Here is a 27,701-nt window from a genome sequence, read left to right as displayed (position 1 = left end):
TAACAGTTTTCAAAGAACCTCTACCCAACTGAAAAAATAGCAATAATATTTGAAACAGAACAACTCACAGGATGATATTTAACATATCTGTTTACATATCTTCCTTTATTAATTACCATGCAAATATGAAGGGTTCAAGGCCAGACTGGATGGAGGTCTGAGGAACTGGGTACAGCAGATGTCCCTGCCTACGGCAGGTGTTTGAAACTAGATGGTGTTTAAAGTCCCTCCAATCCAAATTATTCTATGATTCTATGAAACATACAAATAAAAACAATTCAAGCAGATTGGATGGAAGTTGATTTGTGGAGAAGAATGAATGTCACAGAAAGTGAGAGGAAAGGGAAAAGATTAGAGCTTCACAAAATAGAGGTCAGCTAGCATGAACATCCTGGGAGATGACAGAGTGACTCACTTATCCTTTTTATCCTTACTCTTTACTAGTGAAAAGATGAAACAGCCAACCACAATGAATTTGTTTTTAGTGTTCCATTGCATTCCACCAGATTTTTCTCACCCACTCCTGAAAACCAACTGTTTTGGCTCTCTACCAAATATTTCAGCAGCCTTTTCACTTCTGAATCTTAAATATATCAAATGAATATAAAATCACGTGCCAGAATTATCAATGATAAGTAATTGTGTGTCTTTATGTACTTTTCACACTTTTTAATGGTTTGTTTCATGGTGTTTCACAGATCACTTCTTTCCTATCTGAAATTGCATGGGCCATTACTCAGCACGCAAACCCCTTCCGCTGTGCAACGGGAATTCGTCCATCTCCAATAAAAAAAAATAACACCCCACAATGCTACTTAAAAACTTTTAAAGCATTTTAGCTATTTTGCAGTGCATTCTAATGTCTGGACCTTGAAAATAGTTGGGTACATGAGGAGATAATTCTTTGCTAGAAGTAGCAGGATCTTCACTGTTCACCACTAAGAACTACAGGACTGCTCAGTGCATTACTTAAGTAACTACTAAGTGCTTCAATCTTCCAAGAGATACTGCAATGACAATGAAATGAAATAATATTTTCTCTTTTGAAAAGTAAAATTTTGCTCATAATTTTTCAAGAAATAAATCTGTTTTCAAGTTTGTACGTACATAGGTTGTATATAAAGTGTAAAGCTACAAGAGGAAAAGCAAAATGAAGGTATGCTGGTAAGTCTCTCTCATTTCATATTTAAAGCAGAATGGCAAAACTCAGTCCCTTGTAACTGTGTAAATAGCTCTCTTTCATTAATTTCAATGAGATCAGGATTACTATTTAATTTATGGAACTTCTCAGATAGTAAAAAGTAAATTGAAGTAGTACATTTGGGAAAAATAATTTAAAAAAAAACAAAGAAAAGAACAGGGAAAACCAAAGAGAGACAAAAGAAAAGTAAAAGAAACTTTTGTTTACAGGAGGACTTGAATTTTTTCATTCTCCTTTATATCAACCATTTGTAATCACAGAAAATCGTGACATTCAGATCTCACTGTAAATATTTCTAGAAAAGAAATGCTACAAAAATGTTAGCGTTGAAAGTAGAAAAGAAACATAAACATTAGATTTCTAAGAGATAATCCAGCTGTCAACTTCTTACCCATTATAACCCTCCAAGGATTTCCATACGTTGGAAATTACCCTGATATCAAACTTTGTTGCAAGATTTAACTATTTTTTAGTAAATTTGCAAACTGTTCATATGGAAACTTTAATTAAAGAAAATGAACTACTACAATTAACATGGTATGCCAGATTTCATAAAGGACCCCTAAGCTCTTTTGTTACAGTTTTTCCTGCTTTGGAGACCTTACATACTTCTATCCTGGTTTAGTTGAAAACTGGACAACTTTTTCATTGGACTTGATGCTCCTTGTGGGTCCCTTCCAATTCACCTCATTCTGTGATTCCTATTATAGAAATATTTTTAGCATAGATCTTGCATATTCCTGTAGATTCTACAGTGACGACAACAAGATGAGTAAATCAACAGTAAAGCTCTAAATTTGAATAACTTTTACATAGAAATACTTTCATGATAATACTTTTTTATTGCAAGCTTAAAGTATCCTCCAAAGTAAGTATTTCTTATTCCTCTTTTGGGAAAGGAGATGCAGTGGAAACATGGCCATGTATCTTTTGGTGGCCTATAGACTGATCCTTCTCTTCTTTCTTTTTATTTTTTATTTCTTTTTGTTTTTGAATCCAGTTCATTTATAGGCTTTTTTTTCACCAAAAAACACGACAATTTTTTTCCCCCTGCGTTTTAACATTACTCTAAAAGCTTTTTTGGATCAAATTTTATCCCTTCAACTTTTTGTAGGCAAACCTATTTATTACTATAAATGAAGCAGGAAATAGCTCTTAATTGATGTCATTCTACATGACCAGCCATGTCATAATCACTTATTTGGCAGCTCCTTCTCCTCCCTAGACTGAAGTTTAGAGTGTAAATTTCTTGCCTAGAGTCATAATAAATATAAGATGGACCAGATTTTTTCTTTTTCAATTCAGCAAAAAATGATGTGAAGTCAGACCATGGTTTGCAAACCAATGTTTTAGCTTAAATACAGACTGTTTCAGCTCATCTGCATATAAATAGAGATGAAAGGTATTTAGAAGGTGGATTCATATCCCTCTACACAAATAGAAGCAGAGGAAAATCTCATTTGGCATTTTAAATGCTACCAGATGCACTGTTGGAATTGTACATAAGCTAGAGTCGTGGTAATGCAGCACCAGGATGTACCACCCACAGCAATCTAGAGAATTCTGCCTCAGATGTTGCTGCTTGACAGCATTGACTAAGAAATACCTGCGGCAGAATCCGCTCTTCCTGCTGACACTAGCTGTGACTTCACCTTACATAGTGCCTTGTGTTTGCTGGGAAAGACCAGTCAAGGGCAAAGCCTTTAAAGCTCTGAACCTGAGACACACTGATTTCACTGAAAAGCTGACATTAAACAGACTGCAGAGATAAAAAATGTCCTTTATGGACAGTGCCCTTTCCACGCTATATATGAAGAGATAGTTATCTTTCACCAGGTCAGTTCAGAGTTTAGGAGAGGTTGAGTTAAATGCTCCCTCTTGTCTCAATTCATTGATTTTCCTTCCTAGAGGTTTATTATAAACTAATAAAATGCATAATGCAAATTTTCAGGTAACTCCTCACATATTTTGTTCCTCACAAAAATAAAATTTGATAAAATTTGTAATTAATACTGTTCATAAAATTTACCTGTGACTTTTGGGGCAGCTCATATAGTATATTACATAGTGAAGGTGAAAAAATATGAAAAATCAAGTGTGGTTTTTTTAAGAGTAAATGACAAAACACTGAAAAAAAGACTGAACTGAACTACTACAATCTGAAATCCAAGTCTTGAAATAATTATTGTACTGTAAATGATGAATAATAATGATCCACGCTTTACCTATTTATATTTACTGATATTATGAAATGTAATGAATTCTATTTACATAGTATAGTAGATTTTTTTTTTCAATACTATGGAACTACATTTAAAGGAAACCAGTACTAAACAGATGTGACAATTATATCAAACAATTTAATAAGGGTTTTTTAGAAGTTGATACATGTTGAAATAGGCCGTAATAATCAAATAAAGCAAGAAGTCAATTCGTCAACTTTACTCCTTACCATTCACAATAACAATTATGTCCCGAAAGTCAATTTCTCCTCTTGCTTCCACTCTTCCTTCACATCTGTAAACTCCTTCATCACTTTTATTGATCTTAAGAATTTGGAGATTATTGTTTGCTAATATGGCAAATCGATCTAGAGAAGAAAATAAGAGATCAAGTGGCATAAATCAAGTAAATCAAGACATGAGGAACTTAAACTTAACTTAAATTAATACTATTTAAGTACTTTCTCTGTACAATCAGAATACTCATTGACAAAACATTTTTACATTATAAAAGAAAATGTAGGCTGAGAAATTTGGCGTTTCTTCATTCCAAAACACATTGAATTTCCTAGAATTCAATCTGGATCCTCCATCCATCGTTTCCTACTTACTCCAAGGAGTAATCAACAGTAAGTTAAATAACAATTTATTGCAAAATGAGTGGAATACTTGTGAGCATTTACACAGAATAACAAAATGATTAAATGAAAAAAAAAGACTCAAAAATTAAGTTGAGCAATTCTTAATAAAATAAGTAACAAAATGCTGTTACCCTCTCTATCTAGACTATCTGTCTTTGTGCCCATTTTACAGCCCAATGTTAAATGATTTTCAGCTTGCTTGCCCTCCTTCCCTCCTCCTGTTCCTTTCTTCATTCACTCTTGGTCAATGATATATTTCACCACCCTCTAACACTTCACAGAAATGGCAACAAAGACATAACCCAAAAAAAGAAAGCACTCCATCTTCTGCAAAGGCCAGCATAAACTGAAATTCAGTAGACATTTTGAGGAGCTGAGGGACACTGTAAAATCAGGCTCTGAAAGAAAACCATGTACATGCTTTTCTGCACATGCAGCAGCAAAATTATAATCTTCAGGAGTAAACTGGATCTGAATTTAATTTGCCCTCTCCCTTCTCTCTGAACTAGTGTATTGGGTTTATGTGTGGATCTGTTGGCCTCAAGGATCAGATATCCCCTTGGTAATCCATGGAAGACCCTATGCTACAGCAAATCATCCTGAGCTGCAACCCAGAGAAAGGATCCACACTGGGAATGTTACAGATTGACCACAGGCCCCATTCCCCAATCTTCCTGCATTCCTTGGGTGGGCAAGGTAGAGGAGTCAGTAAGGAAAGAGTAAAGTCTGGGAAAAAAGGAGAGGGGATATATTGCTTTAATTTTGTGTTTATGTTTCACCATTCAACACTATTTAACTTGCAATAAATTCAATTAATTTTCCCTTTGGCCAAACCCATTCTGCCGGTGAGCATTCTCCCTGTCTTATCTCAACACACATTTTGTCTCATTTTCTCCCATAATCTTCTTGTCTTTAGCTTTTTGGCAAGCCTTTGGGGGGGATACAGAAGTGGCTTCTTTGAGAAGCTTCTAGAAGTTTCACCCTAGTCTTAGAGAGCCATTGCCAGCAGGCTCTAAGAAGGACCTGCCCCTGGCCGAGGTCATCAGCAGCTCTGGGATAACTGATGTAAGAAAGGGAAATGTAATGTGCAACAACAATTGCAGGAGAGAGAAGACTTGAGCAGAACTACCCTGCAGACTCCCAGGTCAGTGAAGAAGGAGGAAGAGGAGGTGCCAGAGCAGAGATTCCCTGGCAGGCCATGGTGCACACCATAGAGAGGCAGCTGAGTCCCTGCAGCCCATCAGGCTCACAAGGCAGCAGAGATCCTCCTGTAGCCCCTGGATGTGACCTGGTCAGACCAGGTGGAGCCCGTGACCCTGTGGGAAACCTGTGCTGGAGCAGGCTCCTTGTGAGCCCATGGAGAGAGGAACCCGTGCCAAAGCAGGTTTTGTGCCAGGACTGGGATGCCCACACTGGAATGGCTCTTGAAGAGCTGCAGGCTGTTGGAAGCATTGTGGAAGCTCGTGGAGGTGTCTCCACACTTGAGCAGGGGAAGAGTATGAAGAGTCCTCCCCTGAGGAGGAAGGAACAGCAGGAAACAATGCTTGGAGTCATGTTAAGCCTGAGAAAAAAGAAGGTGTGGGGGAATGGTGCAATTTAAGACTTTTATTTCTCACTATTCTACTCTGATTATGTTGTAAATTGTATTTTCCTTGAGTCAAAGTTTTGCCCATGATGGCAATTGGCAAGTGATTTCTCCATGTCCTTAGGCTCATGATCCATGAGCCTTTTATTATATTCTCCCTCTCCTGTCCAGTTTCAGAGGAGGTGATTGAGCAGCTTTGGTGACAGCTGGTGTCCAGCCAAGGTCAACTTCTTGAGGAGGGTAAGGGAGAGAAAGGCTGGAAGCTCAGCAAGGTAAACCCACCAAAACTAGTCAATATTAATGCACTCTTCTGAGGAGAATGACTTCCTGCAATTCACTGAATGTGGGTTTTGAAGAACATGAGCCCCCGTTATTCAGCTGCTGCTCTTGTTCTGTTTTGCACCTTTCAGTATTGGAGGATGATGAGATTTAGCATTTAACTTTCATTTTCAACTAGCAAACAAATGACTTCTGTATTAGTAGCAAGAATTCTACCATAAAATGAAGAGAGAAATGTAAAAAATAAAGAAAATCATGCTTCACCTGATAGAAGTTTACAGAACATTAACATCATCAACATATTTACACTAATTATGTCTGGTTTGGTAAAGTCCTGCTTGAATATTATTGCCATTTCATACACTACCATAAACAAAATATATATTTTCCTGTTCTGCTCCTACACAATTACCTACTCAGAACCATGCCTCCAAATGTTTTGAAATGGGGAGATCCAGCCCCTATTTAAACCTTTAAGCATTGGTAAACCTTTTTTGGTTGGTTTTTTTGTTTTGTTTTTTACCACAGACATGGAATGTGTGAGATGAACAGGATAACCTCCATTTCTATAAAACACTGAAAAAATGAGGGTTCACTTAGTATCAGGAAACAAAAACTAAATGTTGGCTGGATAACTTTTCAACTTTCATTGTAGAAAAATGGATACAGCAGTAGATATTCCCATGAGTATACCAGAAGTTCCATGGATATCTTGATTAAATTGTGCCCTTTACTAAACAGATTAGAGTTGGTGAATCTGGAAGTAGCTGGGCATTACATGACTCCAGATCATCACTGCATTTTTGGGACTCAAACCCCTCAGCTCAACTTCAAACGCCTGATTTGGAACAGTCAGTCGCATGACCTCCCCCTTCAGTCATATCTCATGTTAAGTGGTGTGGCTGACAAGAAGGGCTGATGTCTTGCCAGTGCCACTCAACCCAATCTGGAGGAATTTTTGGCTCATGGTTTGCAAATTCTTCTGTGTATGTACCAGGCTTTGAGCCAGAATGTCCAATAAAATACTGTCCAATAGTAGGACACTACTAAAGAGCTGGTGAATAAAATATTTAAACTTTTAGAAAAAGTTGAAGACCAAGACTTTTATTAAACCTTTTTCTCATACAGCTGGCCAATCTTTTGTAATATCTTCTAAACACAAAATAAACACAGCATGTAAACCATCTTAAAGCAAGCAATCACATTTGCACATTAGTTAATACAAATGTATTTTAATGGCCCACATGGGCTCTGCAGGGCAGTAGCAGCACATCTCCAGTACTGCAATTAGAACTGGACAAACTGCTGATTTGAAGTGGAAAAGAAATATCAGAGACTATGCTGCACTGAGGAAGCAGCAGGACTGCATTGCAACAGCCTGCCCAATATGGTCTAGAAAGTTAATCTGGCTCATTAGAAGCCTGCCTTAAATCATCTTTTAGAATGAGAGAGAATTTGATCACCCACTGTAGATTTTGAATCTGGAATTATAATATAAAACAGAGTCATTTTTATTTCACTAGGCATGGAAAAATTTCTTAACTGTAAGACAGTGGGCATGATGGTTTTCACCTGTATGTAAACCCCCATAAACAAAAACCACAAAGTTTCTAGTGTCCTATTCTTATGTTTTATTCTTTCAGATTTACAAGTGCAACCTCCCAAACATGACTGGGATTGTATTTGGATGCTGCTCTAGATCAGAACATAAGGGAAGTATTCTACTATTTAACTTAAAACTTGTTTCTATCATTGGACCTTTTACATAGTGAAAGAAAATGGTTAAACAAATAGAAGTTTTTTCATTAAAATCTTTAAAACTCCATTTTCATAGTGCATGATTTTGAAGGAGAAAGGAAATGCTGCATCATCTGCTTTGCTAATCCGACACGTTGGTTGAAAACCAAAATGGCAATAAAAAATTTGAGAGAGATCTTTGGGGCAGTTCTACTTTTTCAAGCTCTATCATCCTCAAATGACTTTTTCTTAGACTGATAATTCTTGTTTTATTTCCAGCATTCTTTTTTTTTGTAAATTTTCCATATTTAATTATATATATTTTTATATAAATAAATTGCAACTATTTTTTTCTAAGTGTAGAAGATTGCTGTTTCCTTTTAGTCTCCATGTCTAGATGACAGAAGAAATAAAATGTACTAAATATGAAAGAAGTTTAATCAAAACTTTCTTTCCCATGGAGAGGAACTTAAGACTGAGTCCAGAAATATCAACCAAGCTTTTTCTTTTCTCCCTAACAACTGTTCCACATTTAATTATTTGACTTCATAAAGCCCCCAACAAACTTTTCATTTTCATTTTTAAATAAAGAAAAGCAATAAATTTTGAGAGAATAAGAATTTTAAATATGTGCTGCTTCTCTGAATTTCATTACATGCAGAGAGAAAAACTGATGGGAAGTTAGAAAAGTTGATATTTTAACAATGTTAGTTTCTTTTCCAGAAAATGTAAAAAAAGTCCTGTTTTGGCAATGATGACTATTGAGACAGCACTGAAAAAAAATGATTCAAAGTTTTTGTGGGGGTAAGTAGAAAAATACTGTTTGCCTTGGTAATTGGCTCTCTAGAGACTTAGAACTTGCATGTGGGGAAGGTGAGATTTATCTTAAGCCAAGCTTTATCAGTCCAGCCTCAGCAGATTACTTATATCCCATTTACTTGTAACTCAGAGGGTAACAAGCAAACTCTCACAATAATGCAAAATGCATCTCCACATGGAATTCTCTGAGCAACTGGGCAAGTATCCCAAAGTCAGGGCTGTGCAGGGTCAGTATCACAGCTTGATCAGCAGTGAGGTTTATCTCTGGGTGCTTTAAACCTGTTCAACTCCTACAGACAAGGCACACTAGGAAGAGGTCCTGTGAGGGAGCTCCCACCAATCTTTTGGGCATTTGGACACTCGTGTTACACCTAGTCAAAATTCCCAATTGGAAAAAAAAGACTCATGGGGGAAACCATTGTACACAAAATCTCTGCACATCACAGAACCTGGTAAAATTACATTTAAGCTCTCAGGCTAATCAAAATCCCCCACTAAAATCCACCACCAAGTCCACTAGGACTTTCAAAAGACCTTTTTTAAAAGAATGTTTTTAATATGAATTGGAATGTATAACTTAAAGAGTTACCAAAATACTAACTGTCAGCAATAGCTGTGACTTCCTCATTCCGATACAACCAGCTGACAATGGGAGCAGGTGAACTCGTGACTCTGCACACAACTTCTGCATCCTCTCCCTGCCTGAACTCTTGTGGAGACACTATGTCCCGGAAAGTGAGCTTTTCTGAAAAGGAAAAACAAAAAAAAAGGAAACACAACACAGGAAGAGTTTAAACATAGCATTAAAATGATATTCCATAACAAGATAAACACCACTATTAAATCTACTTGTTGTGATAGCACAGAATTATTTCCATAACATAATTTTCCCACAAAAGACTCAAATCATCCTGGACTCTGCCTGTAAAAATTACTTTACAATCCTTTTGAATTATGCAATTTTTATTTTATTTATATGCATTCTGCAGGTTTTGTAAACATATTTTCATTGTTTTTAATGTTCCAGAGAACAGTTTTTAAACTCAACATCTTAGAGGTTTATATATTCATGTTGATAGTTTATTTACTCTCTTGTGGGTTTTATTCCTCATTATTCTGTTATGGAATTAAAACCTCATGTTTTTATTCTATGAATTCTTCCATAAAAATCATTAAAATTTGGAAAATTCTCATGAGAAAAGAGGAATTTTTGCCTCACTGTGAAAAACAGCAGCTGAGTAAAATACAACATTAAGAGACCAATGAGAAACTATTAGGTCTATTATGACTATTAGGTCATAAGAAATTGTATCATTATTTTTAGGAACTAACAAGCTTGTTTTAGGTCTGCTGAGGCTTTTAATTTTTCCAAGTTCAAAGAACCAATTGATGTTTGATTTTCTACATGTGTCAAATAAACCCAGTATTTTTAGAAGTCCAAGATACTATTAATCCATGATCTCATACAAGATCTAATGCAGTTGACTAGCACACACACACACACACACACACACACACACAAAAGAAAAAAAAAATCTGGAAGAATTCTTTCACACAGAATAAACAAACCAACCTATGTTCTCTCAGGCCAAAGATGGCCAATTACATTTCAGAGTAAATGTGGGGACCTTATGCCAGAGATGCAGTTTCATCTCTGGTTTTTTGTACTGATATGAGTGCAGGCTGAAATAATCTACACACTTCCCACAGCAGAGGGAAAACACTTTTGGTTTTACACCTCTCATACACTTTTGTATGAAGTCAGAAAAATCCTCTCACAGACATCTGAGACTCCTAAAAACCAGGCTCTAAGACTACCAACAAGCTATCCTGCTTTTTTTCTTACAACACAAATGTGAATAAGGAAATTTTACATGTCTGTTCCCACAAACCTTAATATTACTTGAGTAGGTTTGCAGGTTTGTCTGACCTCAGAATTATTAAAATTAACACATGCAAATGCTTCTAAAGATTTCCACTTTTCTCAGCATTCTGCTAATGGAGTAACAGACAGTTTTATGCGTAGAAATGAATTCCTGAAAAATCTAAATCCTATGATTTGTGAGGTTTCAAGCAACCATGTAATCACTTCTAACTGCTACCATCTTTTAATTGGTTGTTTTATCAGAAGATTATTTTTAATCTTCTTTTTTCAATCTATGTCTTTTGTTATCTGGGTTATCTGTACCTCTCAGAAGCAGTGCTTTACCATTTTACTTTGTATTTTTTGTCGCATTGTAATTCCTTCACATTTAAAAAACCTGTTCTCCAATGAATTTAGATGCAAACTCAGCTGATGGGCTGCTGGCATATGCCCCATCTTCCACCAACAAAGACCTTGCCTCAGATCTTCACTGTGCTTGTTTAATGCACAGCTTTTAGGTATTTTTGATTGATCTAAAGAATGGGATACAATGTAGTTATTCAACACTGAGGAAAAAGCTACTCAAAAGTCTCAGAGAATGTCATACTACAAAAGAATGCATTTATTTTTCAAATATACTCCTCAACTCGTTGCTTGCAATTGAAATCCATTTTGGTTACCTATCACACTGAGTTTCAAATGCTTATGTCAAAACTCATTCATAAGGCTCAGAATAGCAATAGATAGAGATTAAAATAATAATTCAGTAAAAAATCAATTTCTTAAATGTCATATATTACACTTCCAGCACTTTTATTTATGCACTTATTTGAAATATTTTGTAATTTTTAAACTGTACACACACTTGCAATACAAATGATACTGATCTATTATTTTTTTTCCTCCTATTTTCTAATTTCTTTGAGGGGCAGAGAGTGAACCCTCATAAGATGGCATTTTAAAATACAGGAGAAAAGAAATCTGCAATACTTATAAGTGGCCCTCCAATTAATTCAAATCTTTGCCATAATATCTACTAACTAAACTGCATGGCACGCAATTATTTGGAAGATAAAGTTCAGAGCTTGGGAAGATATTTTGAGAGGCTTTACTTTCTCTATGAGAGTGTCTTTTAAAACAGATTCTTTTATTTGTTAATTGATGGCATTTTACTTACGATAAATCTCCAAAACTACAGTAGCTTCTTGAGTTTGTCCTTTAGCATCTGTTGCCTGGCACCGGTATATTCCAGCATCCTCTATGTTTGCGTTATAAATGGTAAGGCGTGAGCGGACACCTTCCTTCTGAACCACCACCCTCTGACTGGAAACAATCTTCTCTCCTTGGGGGTTGTACCAGTCTATGTTCTCAGGCTCACCAATGGCTGCAAACAAAACCAAAACCGACGCAGATTTAGACATTTAGAAGGACATCGTGCAACGCCAACGCCTGCACAGTCTGTGCAGTGTCAGGAATTTAAACTGAATTCAGGATGAATTTTTTCATGGAAATGCTTGTCAAGCACTGGCTACCCAGGAAGCTGGTGGAATCACTGGATATGACACTCAGTGCCATGCTCTAGTTGACAAGGTGGTGATCAGTCAAAACTTAGACTTGAGTGTCTTAAATGTCTTTTCCACCGAAGCGATTCTGTGATTCTGCAATGTCAGCTAATTGCTAAATTATGCGAGTTGTAAGAAAGACAAGCAGGACAAAACTGCAGGCAGATGTACAATCTTTGAGACAGGGTAAATAGCAGCTAAAGGATCTCAAGAGGGGGAAAAAAACCACAGAAAACTAAAAAGTCTTTATAGGAAAGAAACAGGCTGTCAGTCACTGGATCAACAGGTCAAGTCATCAGGTAATGGCACTGCCAGTGTTGTCAGGCCATGTGTCACTGCCAATGGAACATCTCAACTCAGCACCATCAAGGATCCAAATCAATCAGCTGCAAATGCAAATTCTTATCCTCCTGACTGATTAGTGCCTCACCAGAAAAAAAATCTCCTCACCTGTCTTGTTAGGTTGGAGAGGATTTAATTCCTTAGTTTAAAAAAGTGACAATTTTTTAACTACAAAAGTATCCTAACAGATATAAACTACCTGTACTGATATGGAGAATTCCAACTGATTCAGTGTGTAAAATGAAGAGATCCTAGACTGGAAATGTGAAGCCAGAGAAGTCTTAGTATTTGTCACAGTTCTCAAAAGTCAATGTGAATTTACAACAATATGTTAATTTAATATTGTGAAACAACTACTTCAGTTACAAATACATTAAAAAAAATCAAAATTTAACACAAATTATATACCTACAAATAAAATTAATACATACCTGTGCATGTGAAGAACTTGGATTCACCCACACTGAGCTCAACTTTGCTAAGTGAAATTGTTACTTGAAGTAAAGCTGAAAAATAAAAAGTCAATTGTAAATTAATTTGGGAATTTATCAGTTTAAATCTTATATTGTCAAGTTTTTTATTGTTTTCATTCTCCATATTGAACCTGTTCTACAGGTATGAAATTTCAACTAAACATTGTTATGTTTTGAACTGAAGTACATATTGAGATAGAGAAAACAATCTAAATAATGATGTTACAGGATGATGACAGCCTTATGTCCAGAACTTGAGGACAAAATTAAAGAAGGGGGAAAAAAGGAAAATGTGATAGAAAATGATGCGATATGTGATGTGAGCATAAAACTAGAAATTAAATGAGAAAAAGGTGATTTGTAACACACAGAACAAGGGTAAATCATGCCTGACTAACTCCACCATCTTCTAGGATAAAATTATAAATTTTGTGTACAAGAGAAGAACACTGGGTGGCAATTACCTTTACTCTATCAAGGCTTTTGGCTTTCCCTCTCACAATATTCTCATATTTGAGTGTATTGGATATAAAAACAAGGTTTTGTTAGTGGAGCTGGTTGCAGGGGAGGGAGTTCAGGGGTTGTGCTGTGACAGATACAGGCAGTTCTAGCTGGGTCATGCTGGAGCCACTCCAGGACACAGCTGAGAGGGCTAAAGGGGTTTGTAGCACCTCTCAGAATGCCAAAGAGAGAGAGAAGAAGGCCAAAGGGATAAGAGGTGCTCCATGGCACAATTGGCAACACTCCAGGACTCTGGCCAATGCAAGAGCCCATGAGAGAGCAAACAACATCCTGAAAGGACTGTGGATAACCCACAATAGAAAAGAGGAAATCAGTTAGGCAGAAGGAGCAATGGAAGAAAGTGGTAAAAAAGAAGGAATGACAGAAAGGAACCACTATGTCCTCAGCCCAGCCTCCTGCATTATCCATCACCTCACTGGATGGACTGTTACCTGCATGGGTGGTGGTGATAAGGGGAGTGAAGGCCAGGAATAGGAGGGAGTGGTATCTGGAGTCTGGGAAACAGGGAGAAAGGTGTTTTCCTTAAGTCTCAAGTTTTTTTTTTTTCATGTGACAAACTTTACCCATGAATATAACTTCAAAACTTTCTAAAAGCCACAGCTATTCAGTTCTGCTGATAGGAAATATTCAAGAAAAGCTGAGCACAGAAAAACTGTCAGCAAAGTACTATCCATACATATTAACATGAGAACTATTGCAATTAAGAGAAAAGTGCAATAAAATAGATTTGCTTTTAACTTTTATATAATTAGCCTAAATAAGCAAGAATTAGACAAGATATGAATATTTTGTTCCAACAGTCATATCGAAAGCTACACCAAAAAAGGCAAAGAAAACTGAAGATTGCTTCAGTATCAGTCTCCCAACCTAAACTTAACAGAACTGGTTATTTTCCACAAAAATTCCCCACAAACAAAAAATTAAACATCAAATATCCTTATAGCACATAACATTTTTCATGAGATTTCCTGAATTGTGAATGCTTTTCCTAAGAAGAAGATCACAATTGATTTTTTTTAGTGAATATTAATATTTTATACCCTGCTGCCATAAGAAAATTGCTAAGAATAATAATAATTTAAAAAAACAGTAAAAAGCCACAAAGAACATATCCTGCGTCAGGCAAAGGTAAATATCTGTGTGCACTCTGCTAAAATCAAAAATTCTCAGACCATAAAGGCAACCAGGAAGATGGCAGGACTGCCTGCTCCAGAAAGAAGCTGAAGGGGACTGTAAACATGTTGAATCTAGTACTATGGAGTAGTGGAATTTCTAGTGCCACAGTGAGGAGCATGGTGAAGGCTCCCTTAGGACATCCAGAGCCCTGACAGAGGAAGAGTCAGCTTGTTCTCATCTCTGGTCTTTACACCCAGGGTACCAAAAACAGAAGCAAAACTGACGTGTAAGAAAGGAAATGAATTTAACACAAAGTTTTACCTTATGTTGTAATAAGAATCAAGGGGTACTCAATCATCCAGGAGGCTACTCCAAGCCTCATTTCTTTATTTACCTGTCAGGTAAAGCTTTACTATAGCCTCAAGACCTAAAATTGCTGGTGGAAACCAAGGTACTAATAAATACAGCCATGGGGGAACTGGAAGAGCTTGGATATTTATTCCACGTCACATTCTACGTCACCATTTTTCTGATACCATATTCTTTTAAAGAGCAGTCTTTTATATTTGCTCCAGAAATATCTATGTTAGCAGTGAAATATGTATGAAATATATATTTCAGCAGGGTTGCTTCAAGGATAATTGCATTTCCTAATTCAAATAACTGATGTTGAACTACATAAATGCAATAGATTAGGTAAGACATGTCAGGTAAAATGTAAGAGGTAGCATGATGAGAGGTGCAAAAGTAAGAGACTATTTTTCCTTCATAAATTAAATAGATATTTGAGATTGCAACACAGCTTTGGCAGAGGTCTCAAATCCAATTAAATTTCTTAGCATGAGTGTAACTACATAAACTGTGGATATGCTAGCTACATCTCTGAAACCAAAAGGAAATATTTTTTTCTACATATGGTACTTTCATATTCACAAAATAGAAAAATATAAAACCATCTGTCCCATTTTCCCAGCCTCACTATTTTCCTAGCTCTGCTTGATGTAAATAAAAAAATATTGCTTCATGCAACCTGGAAGTAAAAATATTGCTCAAGTTATTAATCTAGAAATGTCTGCTTTTTAGTAGTCAGGCAAATGAAGCTAGGAGAATACTCACTTGTTACTTACTGAAAGCAAAATATTGCAAAGAGACAACACACTCAGAAAATTTCATAGTACTTCCAAATCTGTCTCAAGAGCTACAGATAGTACAAGCTCTGATGAAGGTGGCAGAAATGCAGTCACAACTCAAATTATTACTGTACACTAACTAATGGATTAATAAGAAATTGAGTCCTTTGCATCAGGCAGTTGTGAATCTCTTTGAATACACAGGGAAGTTTTATCAGATCAGTGGAGATATTGTAAATATTTAGTAGAGGTGCTACCTATGTTAAACTAAGCCCAGAAATAAATAGTACCTTCTTGATAGATCTAAAAAAGTACTTTCCCTTCCCATGTTTCCAAGAATAACACTTAACTACCTATTAAAAAAAAAAAAAAAAAGGAAAAAAGGCAAGATGTAAAAGAACTATTCAAGCAGAAGTCTGGGAAGTGTAATGCTACTGTAGTACAGCTGTTCTGGGAAAAAGTGAATTCGTTTGGGGCTTCCCTCAGTCTTTGGCACATGTCCTATTTCATAGCAAAATAAAAGAGCACTACCAGAAATAGGTGATACAACCAATCCCTTCCCTTTTGATCAGAGTCATTATAAAGGAATTATTATCAGTTATAATACACTAAGAGGATTCTGCTGAATTATTCCTTAATGGTTTTAAAAATCACCAAGGAAGATAAGTAAGGACAGTAATGAGAGGTCCATTTGTACTGCTAAATACAGAGACAGATGACTGCATTCATAAGGACTAATATTTAGTAGACTAATTGATTTCAGTGCCATTAGCAGCAGCAGCCTTCAGGTTTCAGAACTAACATCACAAATCTGCCATTGGTGTCTGTGCAGATGCAGCAGAAGTGAGATGTTGCCACTGAAAGAGAACAAAAATTGTAGCAATAAGTCACTCACATGTGTGTTTCTACTGTCCCTTACCAATATATTACAATGTGTTCAAAGTGTATACTATACAAATGTACATTTAAATATATAAATATGAAAGATTTAAAAGGTACTAGAAAGGTAAAGGAGACGATATTTAAAAAAAAGCTGAAAAAAAATTGAATGAAACTCTGCTTCAGCTAATAAACCCACTCAACATCTTCTTGCTAATACCATTTCTTAAAAAAAAAAAAAAAAAAAAGACTCCCACCCAAGCACTGACAAAACTTGAAAGAACTTCCTTTTGTCTGCATTGGAAAGACACCAACAAAACATATCATATTCTGTTCTAGTTTCCACAATATAAATTACACACAGCATAGTTGAACAGTTTCATCCTACATCAATACACATGAATAACTTTTTGAATTTACTTTTGAAGCATTAGGCATCACTCAGCTGCAGAGGGGTCTTTCTAAACCTGTTGGACTGCAAATTCTCTTCTCAAATGGGAAGGCAGTAAAAAGGAAAGGATGCAGCTCTGAAGACAAAGCAAGGCAAAACTTGGGATCAACATGGAGCTAAGGGAAGCAGTGACAGCTACAGACACTTGGATAGCTTTGGCACTGGCTTCTAAGAAAAACAAGGAGAGTGCAAGATTTAGCTGAAAGGATGTTTTCTTTGGGAAGGTCCAAGCTCTGTTTAGTGCAGGTTCTCTGACAAAAACTACACCCTTGGCTATTGGTGTTCTTCGACTTCAATCAGTAAGCAACCTTACTTGGGTGATGTGGTTTTGTTTTCAGTAAATGATTTAACTTCTATTTAATACATGCTTAGAAAACTAGGCTTCATTATCCTTGAGCATGAAGAAACTAGTATGTTTTTAACAGGTATCAAATTCAGCAACTACTCACCCAGTTAATCTTTTTACCCTTTACTATGCAGAATTCCAAGAATATTATGTTTAAATGCACTGATGCCCAGATAAAAGTGAAGGAGTTTTGAATGAAAATTACACAACCCTTGAAGAAATTGATTCTCCCTTAAAATTCTAATAATTTATAATTGAAATATACTTTGAAACACCATTGAAAAACGCTTTGTGGGTTTTTTTTATTAATACTATATTTTAGAGCCTTTTGGACCTCTAAGCTGAAATGAGGAAACATAAACTAGTAACTATACAATGAAATTGTCAAGTATCAGACAGTTTAAGGAAATTTTATTTTAGGGCAAATGCTAGAGTTCTTTTTAAAAATATGAATAGTTTAAATTTTCTTAACTACTACTTCAGCAAAGTAAATAATAGGAATCCAAAAAAATCATTAAACAAGTCATGAAGTTACATTTCCATTAGCAAAAGTCTGGTCTAAGCCATTTCCATGAGTAATCAAAAATTGGGAACAGTATACCTCTTCCCTGAAGAACTCAATTAAAAAACAATATAAAATACAGCTGAATTAAAGTCCGTTTAAAGTTGTTTGCACTTGGGAGGTGGAATGCCCCAATGGAAACCATATTTGGAGATATCATAAGTCACCCATGGTACTATTGTTTTTTTTCACATAAACAAAGAAAACTCCAGCATTTTAGACCTTTGAAGAGGGAAAGGCATGCTCTGAAATATTACACAAGAGATGACCATTACAGATCATGACATTGTTATTAAAATGATCATCATCAAACAGCAAACCCACAATGAAATCTTAGGAAAAAACCCAGAATTTTACTGCATACTGAGACATCTCTCTTATATTCAAGTGAAATATCTCTGGGGAAAAAATCCTATTATTCTGTCCTGAAAAGGAGATGATGTTGTTGTTGAGCTTGTAAAGTCTGTGAGACATGTAGTGTTTAAAACCACCTAATGCATTTGCTATCCTTTGGGAACAAAGAGAATGCTGAAGAATGATCTTTTTTTTTAATGTGCGTGAGAACTTTCAGTGAAAATTAATCCAAACAGACTATTCAAATGAAATTAATTTAATGTTTAAATTTACTCATTTAAATGTACTTTTTGGGTTTTTTTTTCCCCATCTTTCACAGTTTAATATAAACTACACTAAATTTTCTATTCATTCTTTCCTAATATCCTGTAAACAGTGTAGTCCTAGTTTTTTTCTTATGAATAAAGTTATATAAAATGGCCAAATAATATCCTTCTTCCATTCAATGGCCTTGAATTCTTGTCTGCAAGTTTTGTAAAATCATATGAAAGACAAACTGTACCTGCAAAGATTACAAACATAAATTTAAACCCTCAAGAGTTTGGTTATTTTCAGTCTTCTAGTGGGTGACTAGTAATAAATCATAAAGCATCACTTCTCCATGGTATGACAGTACTCAGAGATGTTACACTTATAATTGCCTGGCAGAAAGTTTCACAATTAATTAAGTAGTTCAGTTTAAATGAACTTTCCATCTCATCACATTAGCATTAATTTGGATTTGTCAGTAGAAAATACAGTTCTGATTTAGAGTTCAAAAGTTTTATTTGAATTTTTATGGATTCCTTCTTCAATTTCTGTCTTATAGATTACAGAGTGTTTTATTTTTAGTTAGACAAAACAGTCTTTGTGTCACCATGAATTCATTTCCTACATCTGTTGAAGCGTCATTTTCCCTGATGAGAGGAGCTGGAAGTCACACAAAGTTCAAACTGCCTTCTGGGCCACAACAGATGTTGTAGGGGTGAAATGCACAATGAAAGAGCACCAACACAATCCAGTTTTGTGCAACATATGCTGAATCATAATCAGAAAAATCCTCTGGTAAACATTCTTTTCGATGACACTTGCAGCAGAAACAGTTAAATGGATAAGCCATTAATATCTGAGCAGAGATAAGTAAAGAAGTATAAACCAGTCTGCTTGCTACAATTCCATTCAAAAGACTAATCTCAAGCAGAAGATACTCACTACTGTTCTCCCAAAAGCCAAGCAAACTACAGTTTAGAAATAAACACATAAATATTGTAGGTGCTATTGAGATTTCCAGGTGGGTTGATAACAGGAGCTCAGTTCTTCAAAACTAAAATGATGGGTAATTGGGTAAAAATGGGTAAATTTTTATATAGGTTTACAAGCCAAACATGTTTAGATATTTTAAAGAACACCTAAAGAATATTTATGAGTATTTAATATTCCTAGTCATGTCTTAGAAGCTTATAAAAAATCAAGATTAATAGATAGAGAAATGAAAAAAAAAATCAGTATGATATATCACTTAGAATCTGTATAAGTGAAAGGCACAATAAACATTGGAGGAGTTTAGCTATAAAGTGTCAGGCATGACATGATGCATATCTTTAATTCTATTTAAATTATTCTAGCTAAATTCAGTAGAGCTTTTTATTATGCATGGGAAGAACAGTGAAGTTTAACATCCATTTATTAACAGAATATTAGGATATTTTAACTGCAAAGGAACATACTGGGGAGCCTTTATCATGTATTGGTCTCAAACACATATAGATATATATGTGGATAAAAAATAGTATAGAATAGGATGATCAAAGTACTATAGAATTCTACTTATTAAAGATGAACATCACCTTAAAAAAATTTGCTCAACCTGATTTTTTTTTTAAGCAATAAACAGAAAGAAAAAAATATTGGATGGGCAAATGAATTTTAAGGAACATGCTTCCCAAAGTGAAAATTATTAAGTTGGGGAATTCCTAATTTCATAATATCTCTTACACACAAGGTCAATCTTATCAAAACCAAGAAGTGCCTCAATAAATAAGGAAAAATAAGGACATGAATCTTCAAAGTAGTAGTTTTTTAGTAATAGTAACCTAGACATGTAGAATAAGTGGGAAGTTGGGCATGTGCATTGTGGGTAGGGTTTTTTGTTTTTTATATTAAATTTCTTTTCCTGAGCAAATGGCTGTAGGAAAAAAGGCAAATTGGCCTCAAGTTGCACCATGGGAGGTTTTGATTAGATATTAAAAAAAATTCTTCACTGAAAAGGCTGTTGAGCACAGAAAAATACTACCCAGGGAAACAGTGGAGTCACCATCCCTGGAGGTATTGGAAAGATGTGGAGCTGCAGAGATAAGGGTCAGTGCTGGGGCTTGGCAGTGTTCAGTTAAAGTGGTTGGACTCAATGATCTTACAGGTCTTTTCCAACCTAAATGCATCAATGGTGTTTTGCTTTGGGTGGGTGTTTTTGTTTTGTTTTGTTTTGTTTTGTTTTGTTTTTTGCTTGTTTTTGTTTTATTTTGTTTTCTTTTTAAATCTAGTTTAAATTGGATTTAATATAATTTCCAAAAGACAAGTGGCAACGCACACTAACAAAAATACAGGAATCTTTTTTTAAACATAAGAAACCACTTTTTTACTTGGTGGTAAACACAGGAACCAGTATCCTAGAGAGGCTGTTGGTTCTCCAACCTTGGAGATACCAAAAACCCAACTGGGCACAGCCTGAGCAATCTGTTGCTGACCTTGCTCTGAGAAGGGATTTGGACCAGGAGTTTTTTCCTGCCTTCCTGCCTCTGCTGGTCTATGTGATCTTTAGAACATGAACATCTAACTTGTTTCTCCTTGCTCCACTGGGCAGCCTTTCATTAGAGAACAGTAAATCAGACACAGTGCAGAGAAAAAAAAATTACCTAAGGGTCACATTTGTCAAAACTTTCAAACCTGAAGGTAAAGCCACAAACCTTAGAAATGTTACTGAAAAGAAGCACTCATGCCAAAAAAGTGCCTTATATTTCCCCATTATATTCCATTTTGGTTGTTCTGAGGAAGAAACTTTTTAAAACAGCATTTCTTCATTGTGGCTGGGTATTCAGCACAAGTTTGATAATGTGCCAAGACCATAATTGAACAGGGAGACCCTCACTGAAAGGTACATATGGGCTGCCCGGGGACCAGCAGCAGAAAACATGATACTGAGAAAAGAAAAAAAACCAAACCAAAACAAAAACCAACAAGCAAAATCACTCCTAAAATCCCTCCTTCAAAATCAACTAAAAGCCCAAGTGGTCCTTCAAATTGCAGAGGGGTATTGGATTGAGCCAGCATTCATCTAATGCATTGGCATTTATAACCTAAATCCAAAAAACTTGCTTCTCTAACTTCAGGGCAAAAGCTGTCTGCAAAGTTTCTGTTGAATGCCGAACACATTGCCCTCCCAAAATAACTAATGCAACAATGACTAATAGAAGTAATACAACATAAATGTGTCTTAGAAGGAGTAAAGAGCCATTCTTAAGCAATACATAATTCTCACAAAAATGTCTGCTTCAAGCACATTCTACAGGGGAGAGGTGTGATATTTGTTTCTAATGTGATGTATATATTAAGGGATTTCTCTGGGAAAAAAAGAAAATGGAGTTGCTTAAAAATAGTACTGTAATAAAGACAGGGCAAGAAATCATGCCATATAATTATGGAATCAACATATCCCAATTGATTTATAAACAAGAGATCTCTGCAACAAAAGGTGCAATGACTGCTTTTTCCTCAGTTCTCACTAGAAAAATGTTACAATTAGCCTTAGAGTTCAGAAGTTATTAGATGAGATGGAAAAAAACCAAGAAGTTTTCCAGGTACAGCAGCCATTGCAAGTGCATGACAACTGTTGTTAAAAATGCAGTGCTCTCTATGAAATGTACATATAGGTAACAACTTAAAGCAAAACAGTATGTAAGCTAAAGTCAGCAGCAGAAAGAGAGGTATTTAGGTCCTGGAATTTTGAATAAAACACATTGACTAATCAATGTCTCTGTAGCTAAAAATAGAGGATTTTAACTCTGAAAGAACTGAGAAACAAACAACTGTATTGGTCTACCTTGGTTTGTCTTTTTTCCTGTAAAAACGATGACACGTGCAAAAATTACTTGTTTCTGAGAAAGGACTTTTGCAGTAAAAATATGCCTCAAAGGTTGCAGTCTCTGTCAGGAGTTGTCTTTAGGGTAAATATAACAGTTCACTACATTTCTTGGAATTGCATAATGAAATCAGAATATCAATTTCAACCACACATAACCTCACATTTTTATTCATAGGAGTTCACAGAGACTGTGAAAATGTAACCCAGGGATGGAAGTTTGACATCTCAGAAAATGAACTAGTGGCTGTTGAGGACAGACATCATCAGGGGATACAAACACAGCTACAAGGACTTCCTGCTGCCAGACATTTACATCTAAGCAGTGTCTAAATTCAGATTTAAGAACATGCAGAATTTCTTTTGGAAATAATCACTTTGTCTACATGGTCCTTTTAAAAGGTAGGTAGTTCTTGAGACATTCCAAATTGGCTGGAATATGATTTTATAGACTCATCTTTTCACCCAGTGAAGTTTACTTTGAGCCATGTTTTTTATTTCCTCTTCCTTCCATCACATCCTTGAAAAACTTGAACCTGCATTTTGAAATGCAAGGATCCACAGTCCAGCACTCAAGTTTTCCATTATTACTAATCTAAACTCAAAAATATTATCAACTTGGGGTGATCCTTAAACCAGAAATATTATACACATCAGCTATGTCTTTATAAAAATTTTGTTTAGAAGAGAGGGGTAAAGCATAGAATTACACATTTTGATAAATGTCCTCCTCTGCCTTTATTTTTCTTTACTTTCTTCTTCTGGAACTTACAAATAAAGCAATTAAAAACACAGAGTGCATAACTTTGGCAATCTTATTCAAAGACATCTTGAAATATAATTAATTGTATACATATATATTTTATCTTTCATCAAAACCTTTTTAAAATATTACCATATTTCTAAACAACTCAAACAGAAAGTTATTGTTGCATGAATTTTTAATCTTTCATAGTTTAAAATAGAATAATATTAAGTCAGTGATGTGTTTGTTCCTGCTATATTCCCTGCTGAAAACCCATTTAAACAAATTTTAGGAAGTCATAAATTACATAAAAATGCTAAAAATGCCCAAGGACAGAAAGATATTCAACATTCAATAAAAATGAAAATATTCTAGAAAAACATTCCTTCAGCACAAAGTATTGATCTGAATGGTGAAACCTGAAGAAATATGAAATTTGGTTGAACAAATGTCTGATTAAAAAGGCTTAGGCATCATTATTACAGAAGTGTGAGTGCTGAGGATAACAGAGCTGGTGGGTGCAGAATGTGCTTGTGTTTACAGGGGCAAACATCAGAGTCCACTGCAAAGATGACAGACTTTTATGCACACAACTTCAATAGCTAGTGATGCTCCCAATGCACTTTAAGCAAACAGGTTGGCATTGCATGAAGCATGTTTAATGTTTCAAGAAGTTTTCCAGCAGCCTTAGTATTTAGAGCAATACATTAAAAAGATAGTTATATTAAATTATATAAAAGAAAGGATAATCTATTCAAATAAATGATTCAATTAGCTTACAGGTAACTATTATTATTCAGCACAAAGCTGGTCATTTAAATCAACTCCCAAGCTAAATTTGGGATGGGTTAATTGAACTATGAAGTCTGACATTTTCTTTATATCTCTGAATAACTGACATAAAATCATAGAATTATTTAGGATGGAGGTGACCTCTAAACGTTACAGTACCCAGCCTTCAGCTCATAGCAAGAATTACCTCCAAACTTAGATTAGATACTTTGCTCAAACAAAAAAAAAAAAAAAATCTCTTTCACATCTGAGTTCATTTAGAACCTTAGATTAGAAGCTGAAATGATTAGAGATAAAATTCTAAAGACTTAAAGGCTTTCCCCTCATTATGTCAATTGATTTAGAACTTGCTGAAAGTATTTGATCATTAGCTACAACACAATTTCATGTAGTTGTAAATTTATGGCATAAAAAGAAGTAATTTAGAAAAAAAATAAATTACATAAAAGATAACTTTATAATTTATTTTAAATATGTTTAACAGCAAAATAATTATTTGTGATGGAATCTGGGCAGGTACTTTGAGTACCAACTTTCCAGCCAGTACTGAGGAGGGCATAACCGCAGCTTTGTGTCAAATTTTGGGCCCCTAGTTCAAGAGGTAGAATCTGGAAGACTCCAGCAAATGGTCAGGATTTTAGAGAAAATGTCTCATGAAAAAGTTATGTCAGAAACTGGCTTGTTTATTCTGGGAAATAGAAGGCAAAGTACCAAGCTATTAACTGCCTTCAACTTATTTAGGCAGAGTTAAAAATATGTCAGTGCCAAACTCTTCTCCATATGAATGTCACTGGGGAACTCAAGGCCATGACCCAGAGGAATGGTTGTGACACTCTTACTGTAAAGAGAAGGTTGGAAGAGATGGCCCCAAAGATGCTCTCAAATCAAGATCCTGAAATCTTTTGGTTCTATGAGAAAACATCATGAACATTAGGGGACAGGAAAATAAATTAAACTACTTGTCACAGTAAGGAATGGGTACAAATGATCCAGTTAAAAATGTGAAAAAACAATAGCTCAGAGAAAAGCTCTCATGAAAAACAGAAAAAAGAAACAAACTGATTTAACAAGGTAATAAAATCTGAATTATTTCTGACATAATAGGAATAGTCTATCACATCCAAATATACAAAAAAGCTGATGTTAAGATAAAACTGTTGTCTACAGGCATTTTATAGTTAAAAAAAATAAAAGAAGGTGTTTTTATTTAATGTTTGTAAAGTACCATAAATAGAGGTAGTGTCTGTATAAGATAGGTCACCAAAAGGAACCAAGTTTTCAGTTCTAATATCATGTAATAAAAACAATAGATGGAGCTCTAGTCAGAGTACCCTCACTGACTGACCTCAGGCAGCTTAGTCCTGGCCAAGAAGAATAAGGACAGCATTTAAAGGATACTTTTTCTATAAAACTATTGTGAACAAGAGGCCACATCTTTAGCTGATGCAAATAAGTATTTTAACATTTATGAGAAACCTCCTTGGAAATTACATAATAAATACTTAAAATGCAAAGAAGAAGATTGAATTTCTAATTATGATGTTTCCCTGTTGTCATAAAACTAAGCAGTTTGAGTGCAAACCACATGATAAAGCTTTTGATCTGTGGATAAATGTCACAAACATTTCTTACACATCAAGTACTTCATTACAGCAAAAAAAAGTTTTATTTTATGTGAGGTTTTTCTTCCATATTTGCTCTGGTCTTTCAAAATCTATGGAATCAAAAAAAACCCAGAAAACTTAAGAGTATGATCTGGCACTGAAACTTAATGTTGGAAAATACAAGTTCTACTGTTAAGTATCCATTTCTCTAATATTCAAAGGCTAAAAATGAAATTATTTGGCAGCTAGTTGAAAGCTACTTTATTCATTATTCCTCATGATCTTCTTGAAAGTGAGATTCTAGATGTCTAAAAATTATATTCAAGATAACTGTGTGTGTTTGGGTATGAAACAATTATACTTTTTTGTACCAGATCACATTTGAATGTTTATTTAGAGATTCAGTATGTTTAAAATACAGGATAGAGAGAAGTTTTAAAAATTCAGTAGTACTGCTAGAAGACAGATCTTACTTGACTTTGGGAAGCAATTTAGATGCCTAAGAAATTGCTTCATCAACTTTTTTAGCTACTGAAGCACTACTGCTGTCTTTAAAATTAGCAATTAACAAGGATAATACTTTATTTAGGAAAACAGAACAGCTACCCGGGAAACTGACACCACAAAACATAAAAGAAATGGGTTGCAACATTTTGCCACTGTTTAACTTCCAATAGGAATTTCACAGGAAGTACTCAACATAAAGTTTATTTAATTGTTAAAACTAAATAAAATTTGGCAGAATTCTTCATTATATCTTAAGCAAGATTTCTGCTGATGTGCCTTTGATGCATGCAGCTAAGACACCATGAGAAAAACTGGGAACTGCTAAATGGTGAAAGAGCTGCTAAGATAACACAGAATCACAGAATGGCCTGTGCAGGAAGGTGCCATAAAGATCACCATGCCATGGGCAGGGACACCTTCCACTAGACCAGGCTGCTCAAAGCCCCATCCAACCTGGCCTGGATGTATGTTCTGGAACTCTCATCCTGATTCTGGTCCTATGATTGTGGGATTCCTCCTGGGCTCTAATTTTAACAGCATCATTTATATTGTGTGGGAACACTCATACCAGTTTAGGTATTGAACTGCACACAGACAACTGCCTTTCAGAAAAAAGACAATCATCTCTGTGTTTCAAAAAATGGATGACTTGGCCCCACTTGTGTGGATGTTAATTATAATTATTAAAATATAGTTTTCAATGTTCCAAATACCTTTCATCAAAAGATCCAGAAGCTGTGCTAAAAATTACATAAACCGTGGCCATGACAGGCCTTGAGGATGAAGAGGATGTAGAATCAAGACAATTTCAAGCTTCTCAGCAACTACATTTTCAGTTTAGTTTTGGCTAAACAGAGCAGCCCAGTGGAAAGCCTTTTAGCTTTTGTTCCAAATATCTTCACTGAAGAAAGATATATACTTGGAAAGAGATAAATGTTTGCAAAATTTTATGTGGCTTTTGTGGAAATGAGATGAAACTTCAAAACTTAAATATTAAAAATAGGCAAAGACTTGACAATATTATCACTAGGTAGTGGAAATATTACAGATCACAAAAAAACACTTAAAAATCTAGTTAGTCTATGTAAAAGGAGCAACTGCCTACTGAGATATTACAAAAAACTAAAAATATTGCTGTTAATACAGTGGAAGTATTCTCTTTCACTTGTGCAAAAAAGTCAGAGCAGCCTCATGAGACCTGTCTGGATTATAAAAACTTATGAAGTCTCTGGCATAAATATTCTTTCTGTTTCAAAAAATTAAAAGTTCAAGGAAATGCTTATAAATAAGTGACACTGTCAGAGATCATAGGAAATCAGACTGGCTTTTCAAGCTCTTTTTTTTAACCCTTAAGCTCTTTGATCTTTAAATGCTATTGTATGGGTACTAGCAAGTTCCCATCTTTAATTATCTTGATTTAGGAAACTAATTTTCTCTCAAAGGATTCCTTTGAAAAACCTTCTAATTGAGAACCAACAGGGTTGCAATTATTATGAAATTAGTCAGACAAATGTATAAACAATCTAATGTACCAGACAATCCTAAGTTTTTAAAAATCAATCCTTTCATGACACTATATACATATTTATTAAGGCTGCCATAATCCCCAATTAAATCTTTTATGAGTCAAGTTACAGCTGGCTTAGAGATTATTAGTACTTTCTGCATGTAAGCCCCAAGTAAATTCTAAATTTCAGGGTAATTTCTGACCAATATAACAGGTCAGAAGTCTGACTAGCCAGTATTGCAGCAGTGGAAAAAAAAAAATAAAAAGAAAAAAAGTAAGGAAATTGCACTTTGTTGATTTTTTTCTTCTTGCTCTCCAAGTGCTGGCACTTGGGCATCCAAAGATCT

The 27,701-nt window shown here is 35.2% G+C and overlaps 1 protein-coding gene across 3 annotated transcripts in view; it reads right to left on the bottom strand.

The window, feature by feature from the left end:
- Nucleotides 1-27,701, bottom strand: part of NCAM2 (neural cell adhesion molecule 2) — a 267,992-nt gene that overhangs the window by 117,903 nt on the left and 122,388 nt on the right. For all 3 annotated transcript variants that reach the window (XM_050978893.1, XM_050978895.1, XM_050978903.1), the window contains exons 2-5: nt 12,684-12,758; nt 11,526-11,732; nt 9,086-9,229; nt 3,654-3,791 (exon numbers count right to left, since the gene is read on the bottom strand). In XM_050978893.1, the coding sequence (XP_050834850.1) occupies nt 3,654-3,791; nt 9,086-9,229; nt 11,526-11,732; nt 12,684-12,758 (564 nt within the window). The remainder of the gene's footprint in view (nt 1-3,653; nt 3,792-9,085; nt 9,230-11,525; nt 11,733-12,683; nt 12,759-27,701) is intronic.

This window comes from Serinus canaria, chromosome 1 (genome assembly GCF_022539315.1).
Source record: "Serinus canaria isolate serCan28SL12 chromosome 1, serCan2020, whole genome shotgun sequence".
Classification (NCBI taxonomy): Eukaryota; Metazoa; Chordata; class Aves; order Passeriformes; family Fringillidae; genus Serinus; species Serinus canaria.
Note: the sequence above shows the minus strand (reverse complement) of the source record. Positions and strands in the feature narration are given on the sequence as shown.